The sequence below is a fragment of the Hibiscus syriacus genome, unplaced genomic scaffold (assembly GCF_006381635.1).
Source record: "Hibiscus syriacus cultivar Baekdansim isolate YM2019G1 unplaced genomic scaffold, ASM638163v2 tig00110387_pilon, whole genome shotgun sequence".
Classification (NCBI taxonomy): Eukaryota; Viridiplantae; Streptophyta; class Magnoliopsida; order Malvales; family Malvaceae; genus Hibiscus; species Hibiscus syriacus.
In genome coordinates this window covers 7,162,780-7,184,991 of record NW_024062717.1, presented here as the reverse complement: position 1 = coordinate 7,184,991, position 22,212 = coordinate 7,162,780, and the positions used below count along the sequence as shown (strand labels likewise).

General features: G+C 37.2%; 1 protein-coding gene across 1 annotated transcript; it reads left to right on the top strand.

Moving 5' to 3' along the window:
• Window positions 1-1,176: 1,176 nt before the first annotated feature.
• LOC120122532 (la-related protein 1C-like) lies at window positions 1,177-16,413 on the top strand. Its single transcript, XM_039141667.1, has 6 exons — window positions 1,177-2,003; window positions 2,381-2,918; window positions 3,010-3,166; window positions 3,274-3,364; window positions 15,577-15,648; window positions 15,814-16,413. The coding sequence occupies exons 1-6, from the start codon at window positions 1,536-1,538 to the stop codon at window positions 16,084-16,086; spliced, it is 1,599 nt and encodes a 532-aa protein (XP_038997598.1). The 5' UTR covers window positions 1,177-1,535; the 3' UTR covers window positions 16,087-16,413.
• The last annotated feature ends 5,799 nt before the right edge of the window (window positions 16,414-22,212 follow it).

Below are 22,212 nucleotides of genomic sequence, written 5' to 3'. Positions count from 1 at the left end.
CCGACAAGCTAAGTTTGCCGGTTGCCAAATTTTTTAATATTTTCTTCATGATTTTCACTACAACATTGTTATTACTTGATATTTCCGATAGCGCTAAACCGAATTTGTTAAATATATTATAATGTATCCGGTAACGCCATATATTAGCATTCCTTTCCTGAGACAACCCCCACTTTAGGTGTAGGTCGTCAACGACGTTAATTTTCTCCGTTAAGTGACACATGTCACAATTTGATAATTAAAAAAATTATATAAAAAAAATTATATATATATTTAAAAAGAAAACACATAAATTTCGAAATAACCCCAAAACTTTAGAATTTTCATTTCAAACCCTAAACCCATACCAACCACAACCCTTTAAAGAATATCCTCCCGACCTCACCTCCCCCAGCACCAAAACCCTCTGAAATCATGATCGATTGACGAAGAATCGACGTTTTATACCTTGCGAACCCTATATGAAAATCGTGATCCCACACGATTCTAACGGCTAATCGACAACGACAACTATGGTAGAGTATAACTAAGATGATGGCAGGGACTACGTCGTGGTGATGGTCATGGTTGGATATGACGGCAATGGGTTAGTGTTAGGATTTGAGGGTTTTTGTAATTTAAAAGAAATTAGGGTTTTTTATAAATATAATAATATTTTTATTTTTAAAAAATAAATTTTAAAATTATCATATTATGACACGTGTCACTTAATGGAAAAAACTAATGACAGTTACAGTCCGAGCACCTAAAGTGATTGTGTTTGTAACAATAGGTATCTAGATGGGTAAAAAAATATTGTAAGTATCTATTAGAGAAAAAATGTATAGCACTTATTTGGTATTAAGCCTAATAAAATTAGCCTTGCGATAATAATTTATTTTTTTATAATTTTCAATTGAATTGTTGGTCAGTGTTGTTGATTATTGAAAATAATTATTTTCATGATTACGTGTCATATTTCTATTGGGTACAAACAAGGGAACCCTGAATTCAGAAGCTGCGTAACTGAGTTTTACTGCGAATCAAAGCGAGTGAAAGAAAACCATAATTAGATTTTACGGCAGTAAAACGTTACTCCTCTTCAACTTAAATTGACCAAAACGACCCGGAAAGGATACTTGGAAAAATCGTAACAATATAACAACCCCGCAAGGAGCTGGACGAAATATATTGAAATAAAAATAAAATATGAAAACAAAAATATTTTAAAAAGAAAAAAAGAGGAAAAAAAAATAGAAAGAGAGAGAGAGAGAGAAGCAGAGGTTACAGCGCCTCCATCGCTGCTCTTCTTCTTTAATCTTCGTCTCTCTTCATCGATCGGATTTTCGAATCCCTAATGTTTATTTTTTTAAAATCCTAAATTTTGCGATTTTTTGAGCCTCGAATAGTTTAACTCTCACTCTTTGTCGTCACGGATTTTGTTTGTTTTTTTAATCAAAATTTTGTTCTTTTTTTCAGTGATTTTCTCCGTCGATCAACTCGTCGATAGAGAGAAAAAAGGGAAATCGCCATTTTTGTTTCAATCGGGGTTTGCTATGGCTGCAAATACTAATACTGCTAATTTCAATACCTCCGCTGCAGTGATGCCTGGTAATCTTTCTCCCGACAGCCGTAATCAATCAAATCGTGCCATGAAGACGGCTTCTTCCCCCTGGACTGAAATGTTCCGTGGAGAAAACGACCGGATCGCGGGTATTTCATTAACGCCTCCATCCTCTTCGTCATCGCCGCCCCCAACCGCCCTGACAGAGCCTCCTGTTGCGACGGAGGATGAAGAAGAAGGCGTCGAGAGTGAGAGTGCTGGGCCTAAAGACAATGCCGGTAATAAGCCAGCTTGGAACAAACCTTCTAACGGCGATGCTAAGGTTGGGGCGGTTATGGGGACCAACAAGTGGCCTGCTTTGTCTGAGTCCGCTAAGGTTCCTTCCAAATCATCTTCAGATTCACCTCGAGCTTTTTGGGATGGATCATCTTCTTCTCCTTCCGATGTTCCAGTTTCTCAGGTTTGTTTTCCTAAAATTTAAGCCCTTCTTTATTAGTTTCTGTTTAATCGTTATAATTTCAAATATTTGTATTTCCAGCTGTTAAAATAGCTAAATTTCGCTGTTTTAACTGGAGATAATTTATTATCTGTTCGGTAAGGAAGATATTAATTGCTAAAATCTGAATTGGCAAAAAAATGCCAAGAATCTTGAATTCTTAATCCAGCTGCAGGGTTTATTTCAATTATATTCTATTTGATGGAAACTGTTTAATGGACGTTGTACGAGTATAGGAAGTATTTAGGGATTCACTTGCTCAAAATTTTTATATGAATATAATCTTGGTTTTGGGTTTGCTAGTAACAGGCGCATCACTTGCTTTGTTGACTAAATTGTAGGGAAATGGAAGTGTGTCATCATCATCGACACAGAAATCAGTCAGCAACAATGCAAACACAAGCTTGAATATGACTCCAAACCATATCACTCCTACACGCCAGAAGTCGACGAAACGAAATAGTAATATCTCAGCATTTAATGGTGGTCTCTCTCAGCCTCTGCCTGAAGGTCCTGTGGTTGAATCACCTGTTAATAGCCCCTCTTCTAGGGACTACGTACAGAGAAGTGGATTTGTATCACAGTCTCATACTGGCGGTAATGATCACCCACACCCACGGAATTCATACAGGCATCGTAATGGTGGTCCACATCCACGAGGAGATGGTTCTCACCAACAGAATTTTGGAGGCAGGCGCAATCAAGATCATGGAAATCATGAGTGGAATGGTCGAAACTTTAATAACAGAGATGGCTACATGCAGCCAAGGGCTGCTCCTAGGGTAATGAGGCATCCACCTCCACCTCCTATGCCTAATACTATACCTTTTATAGCTCATACTCCTATGAGGCCTTTTGGCACCCCAATGGGGTATCCTGGTAAGCTGTACTTTCACTTTTGTTATTGCTTTTTTGGGTCAAGGATGAGTGGCGTTCTAAGTTCGCCCATAATCTCTCTACTTTGTTTTAGATATGGCATCCCTTTATATGGTCCCAGCAGCACCTCCAGATTCACTTAGAGGTTTGTCATTTGTTGCACCAATGCCCCCAGTGTTTTTCCCAGCTCCGGAGCCTCATGACAATCAGTTGCATGCTAGTATAGTTAATCAGATAGATTATTATTTCAGGTGATGCTTTGTTTGCATGATGACTTGGGTCAACTTTGTTAATCCTGCGGCCATATCTTGGTATTTGAGGTCACCCATAAAGCTATCTGCTTGTTTCCTTTTTGCAGTAATGAAAACCTAATTAAAGATACCTACTTGAGGCAGAACATGGATGAGCAGGGCTGGGTTCCTATTAAATTAATAGCTGGCTTCAAAAAGGTGTGTGTGTGTGTGTGTGTGTTTTTTTCCTATTGAGAATTTGGAGCTAGCTTCATATGTCTGAAACGTGAAGTTCCTGCACTTTGAGATTTTTTCATGTGAAGTTCCTGTGCAAGTTTCATTTGTTATCCTTATGTAACTATTAAGTTCATAACATATATGCCTAATAGACTTGTCTGTTATTATTTTGTTACTAATTTTCGTGATTATCTTTAAAAGCAAACCTATTTTAGTTGAAGGTTCTGAAGAAGAAAAACAGATATGTGCCTCAATAAATTAATTTAGTAATAATAAAAAATGTATTTTGGTTACTATTTGTAATTAAGAAACACAGTGTTCACTTTCACGCTTGCCTGCTAGTTGAACTATTTCCTGAATTTTTCTTGATGCTTTTAGCATAAGCATTCCTATTTATTAATGACAACTGTAGAAACTTTAAGACACATTTTTCTTGACTATTATATGTGAGAAATGTTATTGGTAGTTGCACTGGTTTGTTTAGAGAATTCCAGTGAACAAAGACTCATTTAAACGCACTTTTCTACACATTTTGAATATCCTTTTCGTGTTATATTGTTTATTAATTATATTTCCTATAATTTCTGTTATTGCTGGCTCAATCTTCTATATTGGGTCTTTGACTGTCCTTATTTTATTGTGTTTTTCTTTTCTTGTGATCATAAGAGAGAACATACTTCCAATAAATTTTGATTCAGTTAATAGATCATTTTTGCTAGGCCTCTCCTTTAGATGTACTGTTATTTTCTTGCAGTCTGCGTTCTAGATGTACTTTTAAGTTTTTGGACTTGTAACCTTTTTGTTTGTGTAAAAACTATATTTTTTTTATAGAAATAGGGTAGGCCTCATTAAAAACCCCCCTTCTTAACCTCCATGTTACTACAATAACATGAAGGGCATAGGAAGGAGGAAAAGAGTGCCTAGTAATTTATTAATATCAGAATAATACAAAGCCATATCCTAAGAATCTTCTGTTACAACATAAGACTTAAAACCCCCACAAAGAACATAAATAACCAACTCAATAGCAGAAACCTAACCCATACCCTAATAATCATCCTATACCTTCTTTAGCTAATAAATCCGCTTCACAATTAGCAGCTCTCAAAATATGCCTAACAATAACATCTGTACTCTCCACTAAGGCAGCAATGTCTTTCACCAAAGACTGGAACATAGGAGTACATAAAACCGGATTTTTAATCCATTTCAGGGCAGTTAGGGAATCTGATTCGAGGATGACCCTTGGAAATGAAGCCAAAGCTTTCTCCTCCATAAACAACAGCCCTCTTTTGATAGCCAGTAACTCTGCAAGAATAGGAGGACCCCCCAATCTTCTTAGAAAACGAACCATGCTGCAGCCCTTCAGAATTCCTTATCAAGCCACCTTTGCCTCCTTTATCCCACTCCTTAGACATTGCACCATCAGCATTTAACTTAACGAAACCTGAGGGGGGAGGAATCCAGCAGGAGGAAGAAATACTACCCTTCTTCCTTCTTACCCCCAAATCAGCTAGTCTAACATCACCCACAAGAGAATCGAAGTGGATCTGAACATCTCTAAATCTCGCAACATACCATGATGCAATTCGAAAACGAACAAGGAAGAACAATAACGGACCATCCACCTTTCCATTCCCAAAAATAATTTCATTTCTGCACTTCCAAATCGACCCACAACACCGCCCTAGGAATGAACTTCCAAATGGTGGAGTTCGGGACTAAATCATCCCAAACAATTATGAAATCCAGCAGTGTCCGAGGAGCAACAAAAGATACATTCCAAGATGACAAAAATCTACTCCACACCCCTTACAACCTCGCAATGCACAAATAGATGAGAAACCGACTCTACACACTTACCACACAACGGACAACAAGAGTCTTCAATCCCTATTACTCCTCGCTTTATCAATTCCTCTCTAACTGCCACTCTCTGGTGAGCAGCCTGCCAGACAAAAGTTTCCACCCTTGGAGGAGCAACCCCTGCCCATACAATGCTGTCTCAAATGCCTTCATCTTCCTCATTACCAGCCCAATCAAAATAGCACTTAACACAAGATTTAGCTGAAAAACGGCCCTCCCCATTCCCTGTCCAAACCCAGCAGTCTTCTTGCAAGGATGATAGAGATGTAGTATTCAACAAGGACATAAGTGTCATGGTCGGAGGAGAAGAGGAAGAACGAAGGAACGAGGAGGATTTGGGAATAGAGGAACGAGGGTTAGGGATTGAGGAGAGTAATTTGGGAATTGAAATCAGAAAAGGGTCTGAAGCACAAGGGAGTCATGTGTCTCACCTATCTGATGGGTTGGAGCAGACTAAGGAGTACCAGACGAGATGGAGTGGCCCTATCAAGATGGCCCAATACCTGTAGCACCAAAAGAAGGATAAGAAGCAGTTGGTTAAGCATTCTGTTAGTACAGAATGCCAGCTGGAATTGTTAGATTTCCCGTACTAGCTAGTAACTAAATAATACCTGCTGTGTAATCAACATTTCCCTTATGAAATGAATGATGAACTTTCCTTTTCTCTAAATTCTCTCTTCTTCTATCATCTCTATTCTCGTAATCTTCTCTATTTCTCTTCAATCCATAACAATTGGTATCTAGAGCCTCAATTCCTGGCAATTTTTCAGTGGGTGTGACAAAGACAAACCAGAATATGGCTAAAACTGATTTTTCTGTACTTCAAAAACAAATTGAAGACTTGGCTGCGTTGGTGAAGCAAGGCCAAGATGATTCTAATCCACCTAAATGGTGGAAAAAGCAGGAAAGCCGATTGAATACGTTGGAATCTAAACTGGAAACAAATCAGAGATTGTGGAGCAGATCTTACAGATTTTGAAGGATAAAAAGTGTGAGCAAAAGCAAATGAATGGGGACTGCTTTACTCAACTAGAACAAATCAGTTCAGAGAATAAACAGGTAAATATTCCTAACCTTCCTAAGACTGATGGGAAGAAACCTATGTTAGTGACAGGGATGAATGAATCTCGATTTTCATATAAGATCAGTGAATCTGAAATCCTAAAATCTAAACCAGCACATGGTGACTCCACTAATGAGTTCACAGCCAAGGATATTAGGATACTTCACAATAGAGGGCATAAACTGCTTGAAAAAATGTCTAAGCTAACGTTTCAGCATTGGATAGATCATGGCAGTAATGACAAAATGTTAAGACAAGTTTTCACAGGTGGTGTTGATAAATTCATCAAATGTGAGTTCAATGTCGAGGGGATAAACCTCTACATGAACAGAACAAAAAAATGGATTAGGTTGGAATTTGCACAGCAACTTCAAAATCAAATGGAGATTCCAGATGCACTAAGAAAGAGAATCGCCCCTTATTATGATACGGGATGGAGGATGGACCACTATAAAACTCAAATTCTACAGTGCCAAAAATCTGCTATAGAACATTCCTTTAAGGCAGTGTTGACAAGTCTTTCCAAACCAGGTGGTGGCGAGTTTGGAAGGTACTACAGCTTGCCTGCCCTGAATGTTCCAAGGATTGAAACTGCCATACTCTATTAGAATCTTGCTTGAATCTGCGGTTCGTAACTGCGAAAACTTCCACGATTTCACTGGAGTGCTTGCTGAGGTTGACCTTGCTTGTATGCGTAATGCAATGCACAAACTTGACAGTGATACAATTAATCCTATGGTTACTGTAGATATTGTCATTGACCATTCAGTTCAAGTTGATGTAACCAGATCAGAAAATGCAGTGCAAGCAAACAGGAACTTGAGTTTCAGAGTAACAAGGAAAGATTTTTTTTCCTTAAGTTGGGATCTACTGGCTTTCATAAAATGCTTGTTGTTCCTCCTGGTTCTAGTATTGTGCATCAAGTTAATCTTGATCGGGCGGGTTGTTTTCAACACCAACGGAATGTTGTACCCCGATAATGTGGTTGGAACTGATTCCCATACAACTTTGATAGATGGTCTTGGAGTAGCTGGTTGGGGAGTTGGTGGTATTAAAGCTGAGGCAGCCATGCTTGGTCAGCCTATGAGCATGGTTTTACTTGGTGTTGTTCGATTAAAGTTATTTGGATATGTGCCTCAATAAATTAATTTAGTAATAATAAAAAATGTATTTTGGTTACTATTTGTAATTAAGAAACACAGTGTTCACTTTCACGCTTGCCTGCTAGTTGAACTATTTCCTGAATTTTTCTTGATGCTTTTAGCATAAGCATTCCTATTTATTAATGACAACTGTAGAAACTTTAAGACACATTTTTCCTGACTATTATATGTGAGAAATGTTATTGGTAGTTGCACTGGTTTGTTTAGAGAATTCCAGTGAACAAAGACTCATTTAAACGCAATTTTCTACACATTTTGAATATCCTTTTCGTGTTATATTGTTTATTAATTATATTTCCTATAATTTCTGTTATTGCTGGCTCAATCTTCTATATTGGGTCTTTGACTGTCCTTATTTTATTGTGTTTTTCTTTTCTTGTGATCATAAGAGAGAACATACTTCCAATAAATTTTGATTCAGTTAATAGATCATTTTTGCTAGGCCTCTCCTTTAGCTGTACTGTTATTTTCTTGCAGTCTGCGTTCTAGATGTACTTTTAAGTTTTTGGACTTGTAACCTTTTTGTTTGTGTAAAAACTATATTTTTTTTATAGAAATAGGGTAGGCCTCATTAAAAACCCCCTTCTTAACCTCCATGTTACTACAATAACATGAAGGGCATAGGAAGGAGGAAAAGAGTGCCTAGTAATTTATTAATATCAGAATAATACAAAGCCATATCCTAAGAATCTTCTGTTACAACATAAGACTTAAAACCCCCACAAAGAACATAAATAACCAACTCAATAGCAGAAACCTAACCCATACCCTAATAATCATCCTATACCTTCTTTAGCTAATAAATCCGCTTCACAATTAGCAGCTCTCAAAATGCCTAACAATAACATCTGTACTCTCCACTAGAGCAGCAATGTCTTCACCAAGACTGGAACATAGGAGTACATAAACCGGATTTTTAATCCATTTCAGGGCAGTTAGGGAATCTGATTCGAGGATGACCCTTGGAAATGAAGCCAAAGCTTTCTCCTCCATAAACAACAGCCCTCTTTTGATAGCCAGTAACTCTGCAAGAATAGGAGGACCCCCCCAATCCTCTTAGAAAACGAACCATGCTGCAGCCCTTCAGAATTCCTTATCAAGCCACCTTTGCCTCCTTTATCCCACTCCTTGGACATTGCACCATCAGCATTTAACTTAACGAAACCTGAGGGGGGAGGAATCCAACAGGAGGAAGAAATACTACCCTTCTTCCTTCTTACCCCCAAATCAGCTAGTCTAACATCACCCACAAGAGAATCGAAGTGGATCTGAACATCTCTAAATCTCGCAACATACCATGATGCAATTCGAAAACGAACAAGGAAGAACAATAACGGACCATCCACCTTTCCTTTCCCAAAAATAATTTCATTTCTGCACTTCCAAATCGACCACAACACCGCCCTAGGAATGAACTTCCAAATAGTGGAGTTCGGGACTAAATCATCCCAAACAATTATGAAATCCAGCAGTGTCCGAGGAGCAACAAAAGATACATTCCAAGATGACAAAAATCTACTCCACACCCCTTACAACCTCGCAATGCACAAATAGATGAGAAACCGACTCCACACACTTACCACACAACGGACAAGAAGAGTCTTCAATCCCTATTACTCCTCGCTTTATCAATTCCTCTCTAACTGCCACTCTCTGGTGAGCAGCCTGCCAGACAAAAGTTTCCACCCTTGGAGGAGCAACCCCTGCCCATACAATGCTGTCTCAAATGCCTTCATCTTCCTCATTACCAGCCCAATCAAAATAGCACTTAACACAAGATTTAGCTGAAAAACGGCCCTCCCCATTCCCTGTCCAAACCACAGTCTTCCTTGCAAGGATGATAGAGATGTAGTATTCACAAGGACATAAGTCATGGTCGGAGGAGAAGAGGAAGAACGAAGGAACGAGGAGGATTTGGGAATAGAGGAACGAGGGTTAGGGATTGAGGAGAGTAATTTGGGAATTGAAATCAGAAAAGGGTCTGAAGCACGAGGGAGTCATGTGTCTCACCTATCTGATGGGTTGGAGCAGACTAAGGAGTACCAGACGAGATGGAGTGGCCCTATCAGATGGCCCAATACCTGCAGCACCAAAAAGGATAAGAAGCAGTTGGTTAAGCATTCTGTTAGTACAGAATGCCAGCTGGAATTGTTAGATTTCCCGTACTAGCTAGTAACTAAATAAATACCTGCTGTGTAATCAACATTTCCCTTATGAAATGAATGATGAACTTTCCTTTTCTCTAAATTCTCTCTTCTTCTATCATCTCTATTCTCGTAATCTTCTCTATTTCTCTTCAATCCTAACAATTGGTATCTAGAGCCTCAATTCCTGGCAATTTTTCAGTGGGTGTGACAAAGACAACCAGAATATGGCTGAAACTGATTTTTTGTACTTCAAAAACAAATTGAAGACTTGGTTGCGTTGGTGAAGCAAGGCCAAGATGATTCTAATCCACCTAAATGGTGGAAAAAGCAGGAAAGCCGATTGAATACGTTGGAATCTAAACTGGAAACAAATCAGATGTGGAGCAGATCTTACAGATTTTGAAGGATAAAAAGTGTGAGCAAAAGCAAATGGGGGACTGCTTTACTCAACTACAAGAACAAATCAGTTCAGAGAATAAACAGGTAAATATTCCTAACCTTTCTAAGACTGATGGGAAGAAACCTATGTTAGTGACAGGGATGAATGAATCTCGATTTTCATATAAGATCAGTGAATCTGAAATCCTAAAATCTAAACCAGCACATGGTGACTCCACTAATGAGTTCACAGCCAAGGATATTAGGATACTTCACAATAGAGGGCATAAATTGCTTGAAAAAATGTCTAAGCTAACGTTTCAGCATTGGATAGATCATGGCAGTAATGACAAAATGTTAAGACAAGTTTTCACAGGTGGTGTTGATAAATTCATCAAATGTGAGTTCAATGTCGAGGGATAACCTCTACATGAACAGAACAAAAAAAATGGATTAGGTTGGAATTTGCACAGCAACTTCAAAATCAAATGGAGATTCCAGATGCACTAAGAAAGAGAATCGCCCCTTATTATGATACGGGATGGAGGATGGACCACTATAAAACTCAAATTCTACAGTGCCAAAAATCTGCTATAGAACATTCCTTTAAGGCAGTGTTGACAAGTCTTTCCAAACCAGGTGGTGGCGAGTTTGGAAGGTACTACAGCTTGCCTGCCCTGAATGATCCAAGGATTGATAAACTGCCATACTCTATTAGAATCTTGCTTGAATCTGCGGTTCGTAACTGCGAAAACTTCCACGATTTCACTGGAGTGCTTGCTGAGGTTGACCTTGCTTGTATGCGTAATGCAATGCACAAACTTGACAGTGATACAATTAATCCTATGGTTACTGTAGATATTGTCATTGACCATTCAGTTCAAGTTGATGTAACCAGATCAGAAAATGCAGTGCAAGCAAACATGGAACTTGAGTTTCAGAGTAACAAGGAAAGATTTTTTTTCCTTAAGTTGGGATCTACTGGCTTTCATAAAATGCTTGTTGTTCCTCCTGGTTCTAGTATTGTGCATCAAGTTAATCTTGAATATATCGGGCGGGTTGTTTTCAACACCAACGGAATGTTGTACCCCGATAATGTGGTTGGAACTGATTCCCATACAACTTTGATAGATGGTCTTGGAGTAGCTGGTTGGGGAGTTGGTGGTATTAAAGCTGAGGCAGCCATGCTTGGTCAGCCTATGAGCATGGTTTTACTTGGTGTTGTTCGATTAAAGTTATTTGGAAAATTAAGAAATGGTGTGACATCTACTAACTTGATTATAACCGTGACACAAATACTGAGGAAGCATGGTGTTGTTGGCAAATTCGTTGAGTTTTATGGGGACAAGTTAGAGTATTTAAATGTTACTGATTTTCAGCTTTTAAAGGAAGCTGTTGATCTTGACATCCGTGTCCAAATTGATAAAGACAGTGGGATAATAACAATTATTGATTCAGGCTTGGGTATGACAAAACAAGAACTTGTTGATTGTCTTGGAACAATTAAACATGGTGGAACTGCTAAGTTCTTGAAGGCTGTGAAGGAAAGCAAAGATGCTGGTACAAACAACAATTTGATCAGTCAGTTTGGAGTTGATTTCTATTCAGCATATTTGGTTTCTGACAAGGTAGTTGTTTCAACAAAGAGTCCGAAATCATACGTACGGGAAGGAGAAGTAAATGAAAGCTCCTATTCTATTTGGGAGGAGACAACTCCAGAATGGCCTCAAAAGCTTGTGAAGAATTATTCACAAATTGTTTCTTTCCAAATTTATACATGGCAGGAAAAGGGAATCAATAAAGAGGTCAAAGTTGATGGGGACCCAGTTGAAGCTAAAAAGTCTGGTCAAGATGAAAACATTGAGAAAAAGAAGAAAACAAAGAAGGTTGTGGAGAACTACGGGGATTGGGAGCTTACAAATGAAACTCAACCTATTGGGAATATGCTTACTCATCTATTGGACTATGTGGGTGTATTACGTCGGAATATTATGGATTTAAGGATATATACTCTAGGGTGGAAGAATATTTTAGTGGCTATGAAGGATCAACTCTCCTTAGTTGGTATAGAGAAATTATTGACAGAAAAATTATTCTTTCAATGTGGCTAATGCTAAAACTTATGAGGTTACTGTTGCAGATTATAACAGTCGTTTTTTATTTGGGTACACATCAGTTCGATCAGATTTGGTTGTTGGAGAACTTAGAATGTTTGAACCAATTGGAAATTTTTTCCTTGAACTTCAACTGGTGGAGATAATTGCTCTTATCGGAAGGGAAATAGAAGGTGCTGAACTAACTGTTGTGGCAGTGATTCTAACAGTTGAAACCCAACAATGGGTTTGGGGCAAATATAAGAAGTATGTGGGGTCTAAGTTTGGGTCTATTAAGCTGCCAATCCAAGGACCATGCCTAGCTATTGGGTCTCTACCCCTTCATTTTGATGATATTCGAGTTGGGCAACTTGTTACCTTGAAACGAAGAAATGAGAGGCTAAAAGATATACGGAAGAGCATAGTTTCACAAAACAATGATGCGGTGTTGTATGAAGTGAGTGTGAATCCAGATAAACCACCTACTCTGCTATGGTGTTTAGAATTAACAGTGTATAAGGTCCCAGATATGTTGCAAAACAGAATTAAACAACATGCTGATAGAAATCGAAGTGAAAGACAGTTTCAATTCGAAGAAGAAGTATACCTAAATTTGCAGCTCTACAGGCAGACATCCATTGCCCTGCGAAGGAAATTGAAGTTAGTAGTGAAATTTTATGGACCTTATGGAATTCTGGAAAAAATAGGAACAATAGCCTATCGGTTGGACTTATCAGATTCCTCTCGCTTGCATCCAGTATTCCATGTGAGCCTCTTGAAGAAGTTCATAGGCGATTCATCCACTGCTGTCACCAAGCCTCCAACAGTTGATGAAAAAGGGCTGTTACAAATCAAAACCTTAAAGATTATGGGCAGAAGGATTGTAAACAGAAATGGCAAAACTGTGACTCAACTTTTGGGTCGCTGGGAGAATCTCGATGAAGAGTATGACACTGGGGAGGATTATTCGACTCTAAAGGGACAGTTTACTGCGTTTGATCCTTGGGGACAAGGCTCGTCTCGAGGGGTGGGTATTGTCATGGTCGGAGGAGAAGAGGAAGAACGAAGGAACGAGGAGGATTTGGGAATAGAGGAACGAGGGTTAGGGATTGAGGAGAGTAATTTGGGAATTGAAATCAGAAAAGGGTCTGAAGCACGAGGGAGTCATGTGTCTCACCTATCTGATGGGTTGGAGCAGACTAAGGAGTACCAGACGAGATGGAGTGGCCCTATCAAGATGGCCCAATACCTGCAGCACCAAAAGAAGGATAAGAAGCAGTTGGTTAAGCATTCTGTTAGTACAGAATGCCAGCTGGAATTGTTAGATTTCCCGTACTAGCTAGTAACTAAATAAATACCTGCTGTGTAATCAACATTTCCCTTATGAAATGAATGATGAACTTTCCTTTTCTCTAAATTCTCTCTTCTTCTATCATCTCTATTCTCGTAATCTTCTCTATTTCTCTTCAATCCATAACAATAAGCTGCAACCACTGTGTTCGGTATCCATCATTAACTATTTGTGTGCACCAATGCTCTGAATAAATCTGCTTCTCGGGCTATCACTTTGTTGATATATTTGAGATTATATTAGCTTGCTATCAGCAAATATTGTTGATATATTTATAGATGATAATAGCATGCTATCAGTGCCTGTTCTTACCATTAGTTGATTAATATCTACGTTGCTATACGCTGGTGATGTACACACGTACACCCCCACCCATTAGATCCTGGTTGAACTTGTTTATCCTTTTTAGAGATATTCAACATTTAAGCATCTGCCTTTATTACTTATGGTAAGATACATGCAGTCCTTCCGTTTGCTTTTTCCCTAACTTCTTGTTCATATGGTATGTTATAAGTTCTTTTTATTTATTATTGTTAACAATGGGCTTTATCTAGCTCATATTGCAATGAGTTTGTGTACGAGTTTTTGTTTAATAATTGGGGGGTAATAAATGGTATATACTTGATTTTTTACTTAACATTTCTAATTGATTCGAATGTGATTGCATGAGATGTTTGATGTTCTAATTTTGCTAGATAATTTTTTGCTTTTCTTTTTGGAAACTTAACGCTATCATTGTTCCATGAAGATTCTCTTAAATTTAATGCTATATAGGATGATAGTATCACCAAACCTCTGTAAAAGGTCCCACCCTCCCTACATAGGGATGAATATTCTCATTTCTAACTCTCCACCCTAATCTTACTAGAAAACCTTAATATTTGCTTATAGTCTACACTTCTCTTTTGCATACGTGTTGCTTCTTGTTAACCAACGTTCGGTATCGTATAGAGTAGTAGGTTTGTTAGCCACGTATTGTACTTTTCACTTTAAGTAACCCAACATTGGTACCTTTTTTGTTCAAAAGATTATAACCCAACCTTGATCCTATGAGTAACATTTCCATTAGTCTCTATACTTTCTAAATCATCGCCCCAAGTTACTTAAAGCACTCTGCTACTACCATCACGTACCAGTTTAGTGTAATCAAGTCTTGAACACTATCCTTATATTACAAAATGTTCACATCGTTTACGTGGTTTTGTTCTGCACAATCTACACACTGAGCTTTAGTGCTTGTCTCAATGAATCTGATTTTATATTAAACCCTTCTGTTTCACCAGCTAATACAATATCATCTGCAGATAGCATACACAGAAGTATTTCATCTTGAATTTCTTTCGTCATCTTATCCATTACTCTAGCAAAAGGAAAAGGAATTGATGTCGATCTATGTTGTACCCGTATTGTAATTGGCAATTCATCTTTTAATAAACCACTGGTTCTAATCTTCATTATTACATCTTCATACATACCTCGTTACACTTTTTTATGTAGCTTGTTCTTGTTCAAAACATATCAAAGGATGCCTCGAAGTACTCTCATAAATATCTTCTAAATAACAAGTTCTTATGTTTGTCATCATGCATACCCTATCATACGTGCATATTTGAGATGGGTTGTATTCTTGTCCAATGCTCATAAAAAATTTCTCTAGGTACTTCTATCATAAGTTTTCTCCTTGTAGATAAAAATCACTTGTAGTGAGTGATCTACTGTGTCATCCTTTGGGTGTCAAACTTTTGTGATTATCTCCTCGTTTCTTTCCAGGTCAGGTAGTGAGTGAACATCACTTCTAGGCATTCTGCCTTTTTGTTGAATAGCAAAAGCGCCTTAGGCAAGGCACATTTGATTTGGTGCACCCCTATGCATGCTTTTTTTGTGAGGCAATAACCATAAAACTGTCTGCATGATTGAAGTTCTTGCTATTTTTCGCACATACGAAGTAGCACACTTCACTCAGAAAAGTGGTTTTTTTTTTTGCACCTTTTGCCTTGGGCAATATTAGGGTTCAAGTGTCAATAGTGTCTTGTGCTCTTGAAAACAATGGTTCAGAAGCTTAGCTGTTGGATAAGCTGGTATTATGATTTTTCTTGTCTGAAAGCATATATTATTAAAGCTTCCCTTTTTCAGGTTGCACTATTGACAGATAATATTCAGCTAATAACAGATGCTCTGCAAAGTTCAACAGTTGTTGAAGTGCAGGTACGATCTATATTGATAATCCTGGGATATATTGATCAATAATGAAATGCTGGTCATGTTGACCATCAAGACATGCATGCCTCTTATTGTTGATGCTTAACTGATTATTTTGTTAGGACATATATTTAGACTGGTATCTTGATCACCTTCACTTTCACATTTTAGGGTGATAAGGTAAGGAAGAGGAATGATTGGATGCGGTGGATAATGCCACCTTCTGTTCAATTCCCTATCATATCTGGTCAAGAAACGCTGGCGGCTCGTGTTCAGAATATTTCACTGGAACAGAGAAATACAAACCAGAGTGGTGCAAGGAGCCAAGAAGATTCCAATGCTGGTGGACTATCAGATAGACCATCATTTGTGCACTTCGTTAATCAACCACAGCTATTCAACAGCGGGGGTGCTCAAGGTGGTCTAGCAAATAATTCAAATTAAGCAAAAATGTTCCGATGCTAGAGGTCCTGGAAGAATATAGTAGAGAATGATTTCGACACCATGGGGTCATCATTATGCCTTTGCTGCCTTGTTGCGGTGAAATGCAATTTCTCGTACAGCAAATTAGAGAAAAACCTTTACAAGAAGAAAAGGGAAACACCTTTTGGAAAAGGGGGGGAAAGAGTGAACCGACAGACTTGAGGTAGTAGCACGAACTTATCGTGACTTATCAAAATGTTTTCTTTTGGTTTCTCTGAGGATGCTGGATTTTTTTCCCTTTACTATTTGGTGTTGGTGTTTAAATCCTGGGGATTTCTTTTTTATTTTTCTTTTGAAAAAGAAAGAAACATTTGGGGTGGTTTTGATACCCTTGGTTTGCAAGTGGTATGAAAAACAACTCATTTCAATGCCTGCATAATTGTGGCGCTGCAAGTTGAATGGCCTATGCAGCTGCAGCTACTACTGCTATTCATGCCTACTACCAATGCTTTTTCTCTTTCTTTTCGAGGCGCATGTCATTTTTACGAAGAAGTGCACTTTAAATTATATATGTACTTATTTATAGTACTACTATTATCATATTTACTACCTTGGTTTTAAAAAAGCGTAAAGCGCCCTAAAGCGTCTAGGGTCTTAGACGTCGAAGCGCTAAGCGAAAGCGCTCATTTTATGCACAAGAAGCGTCAGAAAGGTCGAAATTCATAAAAAAATATAAAATATTTATAAATTATCTTATAAATATTTAAATATCAAAGTGTCAATACATATATTCAAAACTTATAAGTATTTAAACACCAAAATATAATTCTCAATTTACTTATAACTTATAAGTTATAAACACTTAAATACTTATATACGATTAACCATACGACTATACGAGCATAGTAATCTCAAAAGATGGTCTACTAAAAGTAATCTAAAGTGAGATGAACAAAAGTATTTTTCTAAACCCTCAATTCCTTATAACTAAAAATCCTCTAAATCGTCATCGTCATCAACTCGGACAACACCATCTCCTTCATCACTAGACACTCCAATATCTTCTTCCATCTCATCTTCATCAACTAAGCATCTACGAGATGGTCTACTAGAGATAGGATTATGAGCAGGAGATTTTCCTTTATCATTTCTCGATGGTCCGGCTCCATCATTCACTACTTTTGATGCTCTAGTTAGATAACTAGGCTCATATGCACCGGAAGCGTTAGCAACATCACTCTATGTCAAATCCTCACCAACAAACACCGCCTCATCATCATCTTCATCTTCTTCCATTCTTCCCATCAACCACTCATTGCTCTCATCAATATCTTGTAAAAGAATGGGATCGGTCTCCTTACTTTTAGCTCGGCGCTCCAAGGCATGATTGAATTTCACAAACACCATGTCATTCAATCTAGATTGTGCCAATCTATTTCGTTTCTTAGTGTGAAGCTACAAGAAAAAAAACCAAAACTGATAATTTAATAGCCCGCTAAACCCTAAATAAGCTCAAAAATCGTATCTGCTAAAGCCCAGAATCGTATCTTCTAAACTCGCGATTAAGCGCCGATTAGTGCTTTGCTAAAAGCGCTGCAAAAGCGCGATTACTACCGCTTAATGAATTCGTAATGCTTTTGCTATGCTGAAGCGCCAGGGGCCTCGCTCGAGTCGCTTAGCGCTTTAATCGCGCTTAAGCGGCGCTTTTTTAAACTAAGTTTACTACTATCTTTTGCTTAATAAAGCCTATCCTTTGTTTGTGGGACAAACCTTTGAAAACAACCATCCCACAGCTGGATCTTGTTGTCATGTATGATTCTATGTTTTGAAGCTTTGATAGGCTTTCACAAAAATATTAGTTTCATTATTAATTATAGGTAGATTTTTTCTTATGTTCCCATTTTCCCTTGGACTTGCATTTAACAAAGCATCAATTCACGTAGTAGATTATGTGGTGGCTAGACTATGATGTACGGTTAGCCTCACATAACTGCTATTTAACCCACCGCAGAAACTGCAGGAAGAGTGAAAAATGTTAAGACTTGATCAGCTATAAAGTATCCAAGTATTTTTTTTAAGTACCGATATTCGGTCTATTGATCTATTATTTTGGATATAGTTTTGCAAAGACTCATTATGAGGTGATCTCTTAACTCAATTTGTTTCATTCGTTAATGTCAGGATTTGAACTTCTGACATTGTTTAAGTAATCAATCTAAATCCTTTTTTTAGCATCAATAGTTGGTGATATGGACAATGAATAATATGATGATATGTTGTTTTTATGAGAAAAAAAAGGTACCTTTATGTTATGTTTAAATGAGTTATGAAACAGACAAATTGATTATTGAAAAAGTTGGGGCTTGGTAGGATCATATTTATTCCTTTAGGGACGAGTGTAATGGTTTTTATCTGGGAAAAGAAGACATGAATTACTTAGGCAAGATTTACCCGATTTGTGTGGGGATGGCAGATATGGCTAGAACACAAGAAGAGATGGACAACAGTTAGGGTCGACCTGGAAGTGGCTGAAGGCACGTGAAACAACAGCCCCATTGATATGGAAAAAAATGTTTAAACGTTTGGTACTCGGTTCCCATTCACAGGTTCTCTCCTTTCCTTTCGGGTTATTTGTCTATACTACTGTTTCAGGACCCACACAATTTCACCGTCTCGTTGTATGAGCCTTTTGTTGTTCAATGGGAACAACCAACGGTTAATCATTCATTCCACCGGGACAATTACCCTTCACCAGAATAAGATTCAGAATATGATTGATAACCTCTCTGTTCTCTCTCTAGGAACTCAAATTCAGAATGCAGTAGACCAGTCTCCATCAAATCCAGACTCCACCCCCATACCATTCAAATCTCAACATTTATGTACTTAAAATCGTGCTGGATTCAATATTTCCTATTACTTTAACATTGTTGTACTTGATATTACAACTACTCAACCAAGTCTTTCATCTCAAAAAATGGCTTTGGACACCCTAATTTCAACTCATTTATGCTTGTAGTTGGAATGCAGACAAAGTTGTAGTTGGCTTGTTGGTGAGGGCAATGCATGGCAGGGATGCTGCTGCTGCTGCTGGGTATGGTGTAGGAGTAAGTTTTTTTTTTTGCTTTCCCACTTCGTTGTTGCAGCAGCCGGTACATCTTATGAAAGATGGTGAAAAGAGATTGCAACAGTCGACAGCTCCACTTAATACGTACCTCTTCACCAACTATGTTAATGAACATGCAATGTGTTTCAATCCATGTAATTTAATGAACAGATTAAACTGGAGAGATGGTGTTGATTTTCAGTATCTTTTTTCTGGTCAATTATTTTCACCACTAGCATACGTCAATTTCACGCCTAGTGAAAGGAACTTCATCAGAAATGTTGGTAAATGGCCATTAAAAACAGTCTGGTTTAAAAGGTTTTCAAGTCTAAGATTGACCCACAAAGTAGACTGCGAATGAGTCATTACATTTTTCCTCGAGGCTCTAAGCTTTTGCAGATAATGATGGGATGTGACATTTTCTTTTCTTTTTTTCTTTTTTTCCATTCAAGTTCGATGATTTTGTGTTGAAATATATTCCATAAATAAATAATGAGATAGAAAGAAATAGAGGAGGGCATGGGGAGTGGGATGGTTTGAAGGAGAAGAAAGGGATTAAATCCCTGAGAAGTCAGTGGAGAGACTGCAAGTGGAAGGGCATATTATCCTATGAATAAAACAGGTGGCTCAGAGAGTTAGAGAATCTCTTCAGAAACTGATCATGGCCATGATGACGAAGATGAATCATCAAATCTTAACGCATTCTTTAACGGCGGCAATATGTATAACACTAGTACTACAACTCTACACTACTGCTCATCTTTTGTTTCTTGATAGTTATTGGTATTTAAATGTAATTATTTATAATGTCATAAAGTTAATTGGTTTCAAATTAAATAACTCTCTCTAATTACGTATTATATACATATTTTTTATATTCATTTTTATAAGTGTAAGTGAGATATATTGTTATTTAATAAATCAAATATCAACTAAAATTATATAATGTCATTTTTAAAGAGTGTAATTTGAGAATAAAGTATTAATGAGGATATCGAAGGAGTTCAAGAATTGATGGTAAGAAAGAATTTGTAAAGAGTTACAATCGAACGACGAAATTGAATAAATCATAAAGTTGATGGTGTAACATCCTCAATACCTGGTTAATGACTAAATTGTAAAATTTCAGAAATTGGTTATAAAAGTAGAATAGTTGAATAGTTCAATGATTTATGTGATGATATTTTTGAAAGTTGTTAGTAATTAATAAAGGAATTAAATGGCAAAATGGTCATTTAACATTATTTTTTATTTCCCTTATAAGATAAGGGAAACACACGTGGAATCCATTTCTTTAGGAAATGAACTTCCACACAATTCTCTCATCTTCTTCTCTTCTCCACCGTGAAGTATACAAGCAAAGGTGAGTTTCTTAATTAGTTGATTATTTGTTGAATTAAAGGTTGGGTTATGATCATTAGATGGTAACTAAGCTCAAGGAAAGCTTAAGTTATCTTAAAATCAAAAGATAAATGAGTTAGGGAAGATTAAAGATTTGAAGTTCTTGAGTGAAATCTTGAAATAGAGTTCATAATTAAAATTGGAAGTTGGATTTGACTTGTCATCAACCTAAGTAAGAATTATTAAGTGTTAGAATTGAATTTAGAACATGTTAAAAAATTGGGTATGATTCTTGAAGTTCATAAAGAGGAGAGAATATTTAGGTTAAAGATGAGATAAATGGATATAAATGAGTTTAAGTATGTGTATGTGAGTTTAGTGGTATGAAAGGAGTTTTATATGAGGAGATTTGGGTGAAGTATTGATGAATTTCGGGTGAAAATAGCTTATTTTGGATAGGTGCATCGATACATTATGAATGGGTACCGATGCACTAAGTTTGAAGGTGCATCGATGCATGGAAATTTCAAAGCTATTTTGGGTACCGATGCACCCATAGTGCATCGGTACACTCCTAAAGGAAAAGTTGAAGTTTGTTTATTAAATTAGCCTGAGTTATTAATATCAAGTTATAAGGTTTAGGCTTATGATAATCGTCTCAGAAATTATGTTTATGTAGATATTGAGCCTAATCGAGTTCCGGAACCAGTGACAAGTAAGATTGATCGAGGGAAAGGCAAGGAAATATAGGTGAGTGCAATTTAATTTGTACTTGTGTTATTGATCAAAAATTAGCTTGCGATGAGCCAATGATGGAGTTACTACGGTAAGAAGTAACTTCTAAAATGTTATGCGATGCTTATGTGTGCATGAATAGATGAGTACATGGAAATAGGTATATGTGATATGTGATACTGAATTACATGAATTAAGGAAAATATGACATAAGTTATCTGGCGTTGATACACGAAATATATGTAAGTATATACATGAATACATGTAGAAGTTTATATGCTATGTGATTATATGCACATGTGATACACGTTATAGTATATGAAATAAATGTTTACACATGTATATGGTATGCGACAGAAGAAAAAAATGTGATTAAAAGATCAATGATTACACGTACATGTGATACGTGACAGAAAAGAGATATGTGTTTATAAGAAAAATGATATGAATAAGTGATGTGAACTGTTATAAATGATAATGCCCATGTTATGTGATATGAGAGCTAGGGGTATAGTTGGCATGCCAAGGGTCGAGGGTTTACCTATGTTCTTTGGGACATATGGATTGTTTACCTATGTTCTTTGGGACATATGTACTGTTTACCTAGGTTCTTCGGAATCTATGGACTGGTCTTTCGAGACATTTATACGAGCTGTGGTGACAGCATAATTGTGCACAACCTCAATGTACTCACATACATTAAGTTCTCAAAAGTATACATGGGCTAATACATGGTCTTTAAAGATAGTAAATAAATCAATTGATATGATACTATGTGTACTATGTTGTGAAATGATATATGTGTTCCATGATATGTATAGAAATGTTCAGTATATACTTATATGATATAAAGGCATCAATGATAGTAATATAAGTACTGATAAGTATATTAATGGGCTTACAAAAGGTATCAAAAGTGTTTGCATTATCATATGTTATTATGCTGTTATTATTTATATTGAATC

Coding starts and splice junctions, on each gene's coding strand:
- LOC120122532 (XM_039141667.1), top strand. CDS start 1,536: ATGGCTGCAAATACTAATACTGCTAATTTCAATACCTCCGCTGCAGTG. Junction 2,004..2,380: donor CCGATGTTCCAGTTTCTCAG/GTTTGTTTTCCT, acceptor ACTAAATTGTAG/GGAAATGGAAGTGTGTCATC. Junction 2,919..3,009: donor CACCCCAATGGGGTATCCTG/GTAAGCTGTACT, acceptor ACTTTGTTTTAG/ATATGGCATCCCTTTATATG.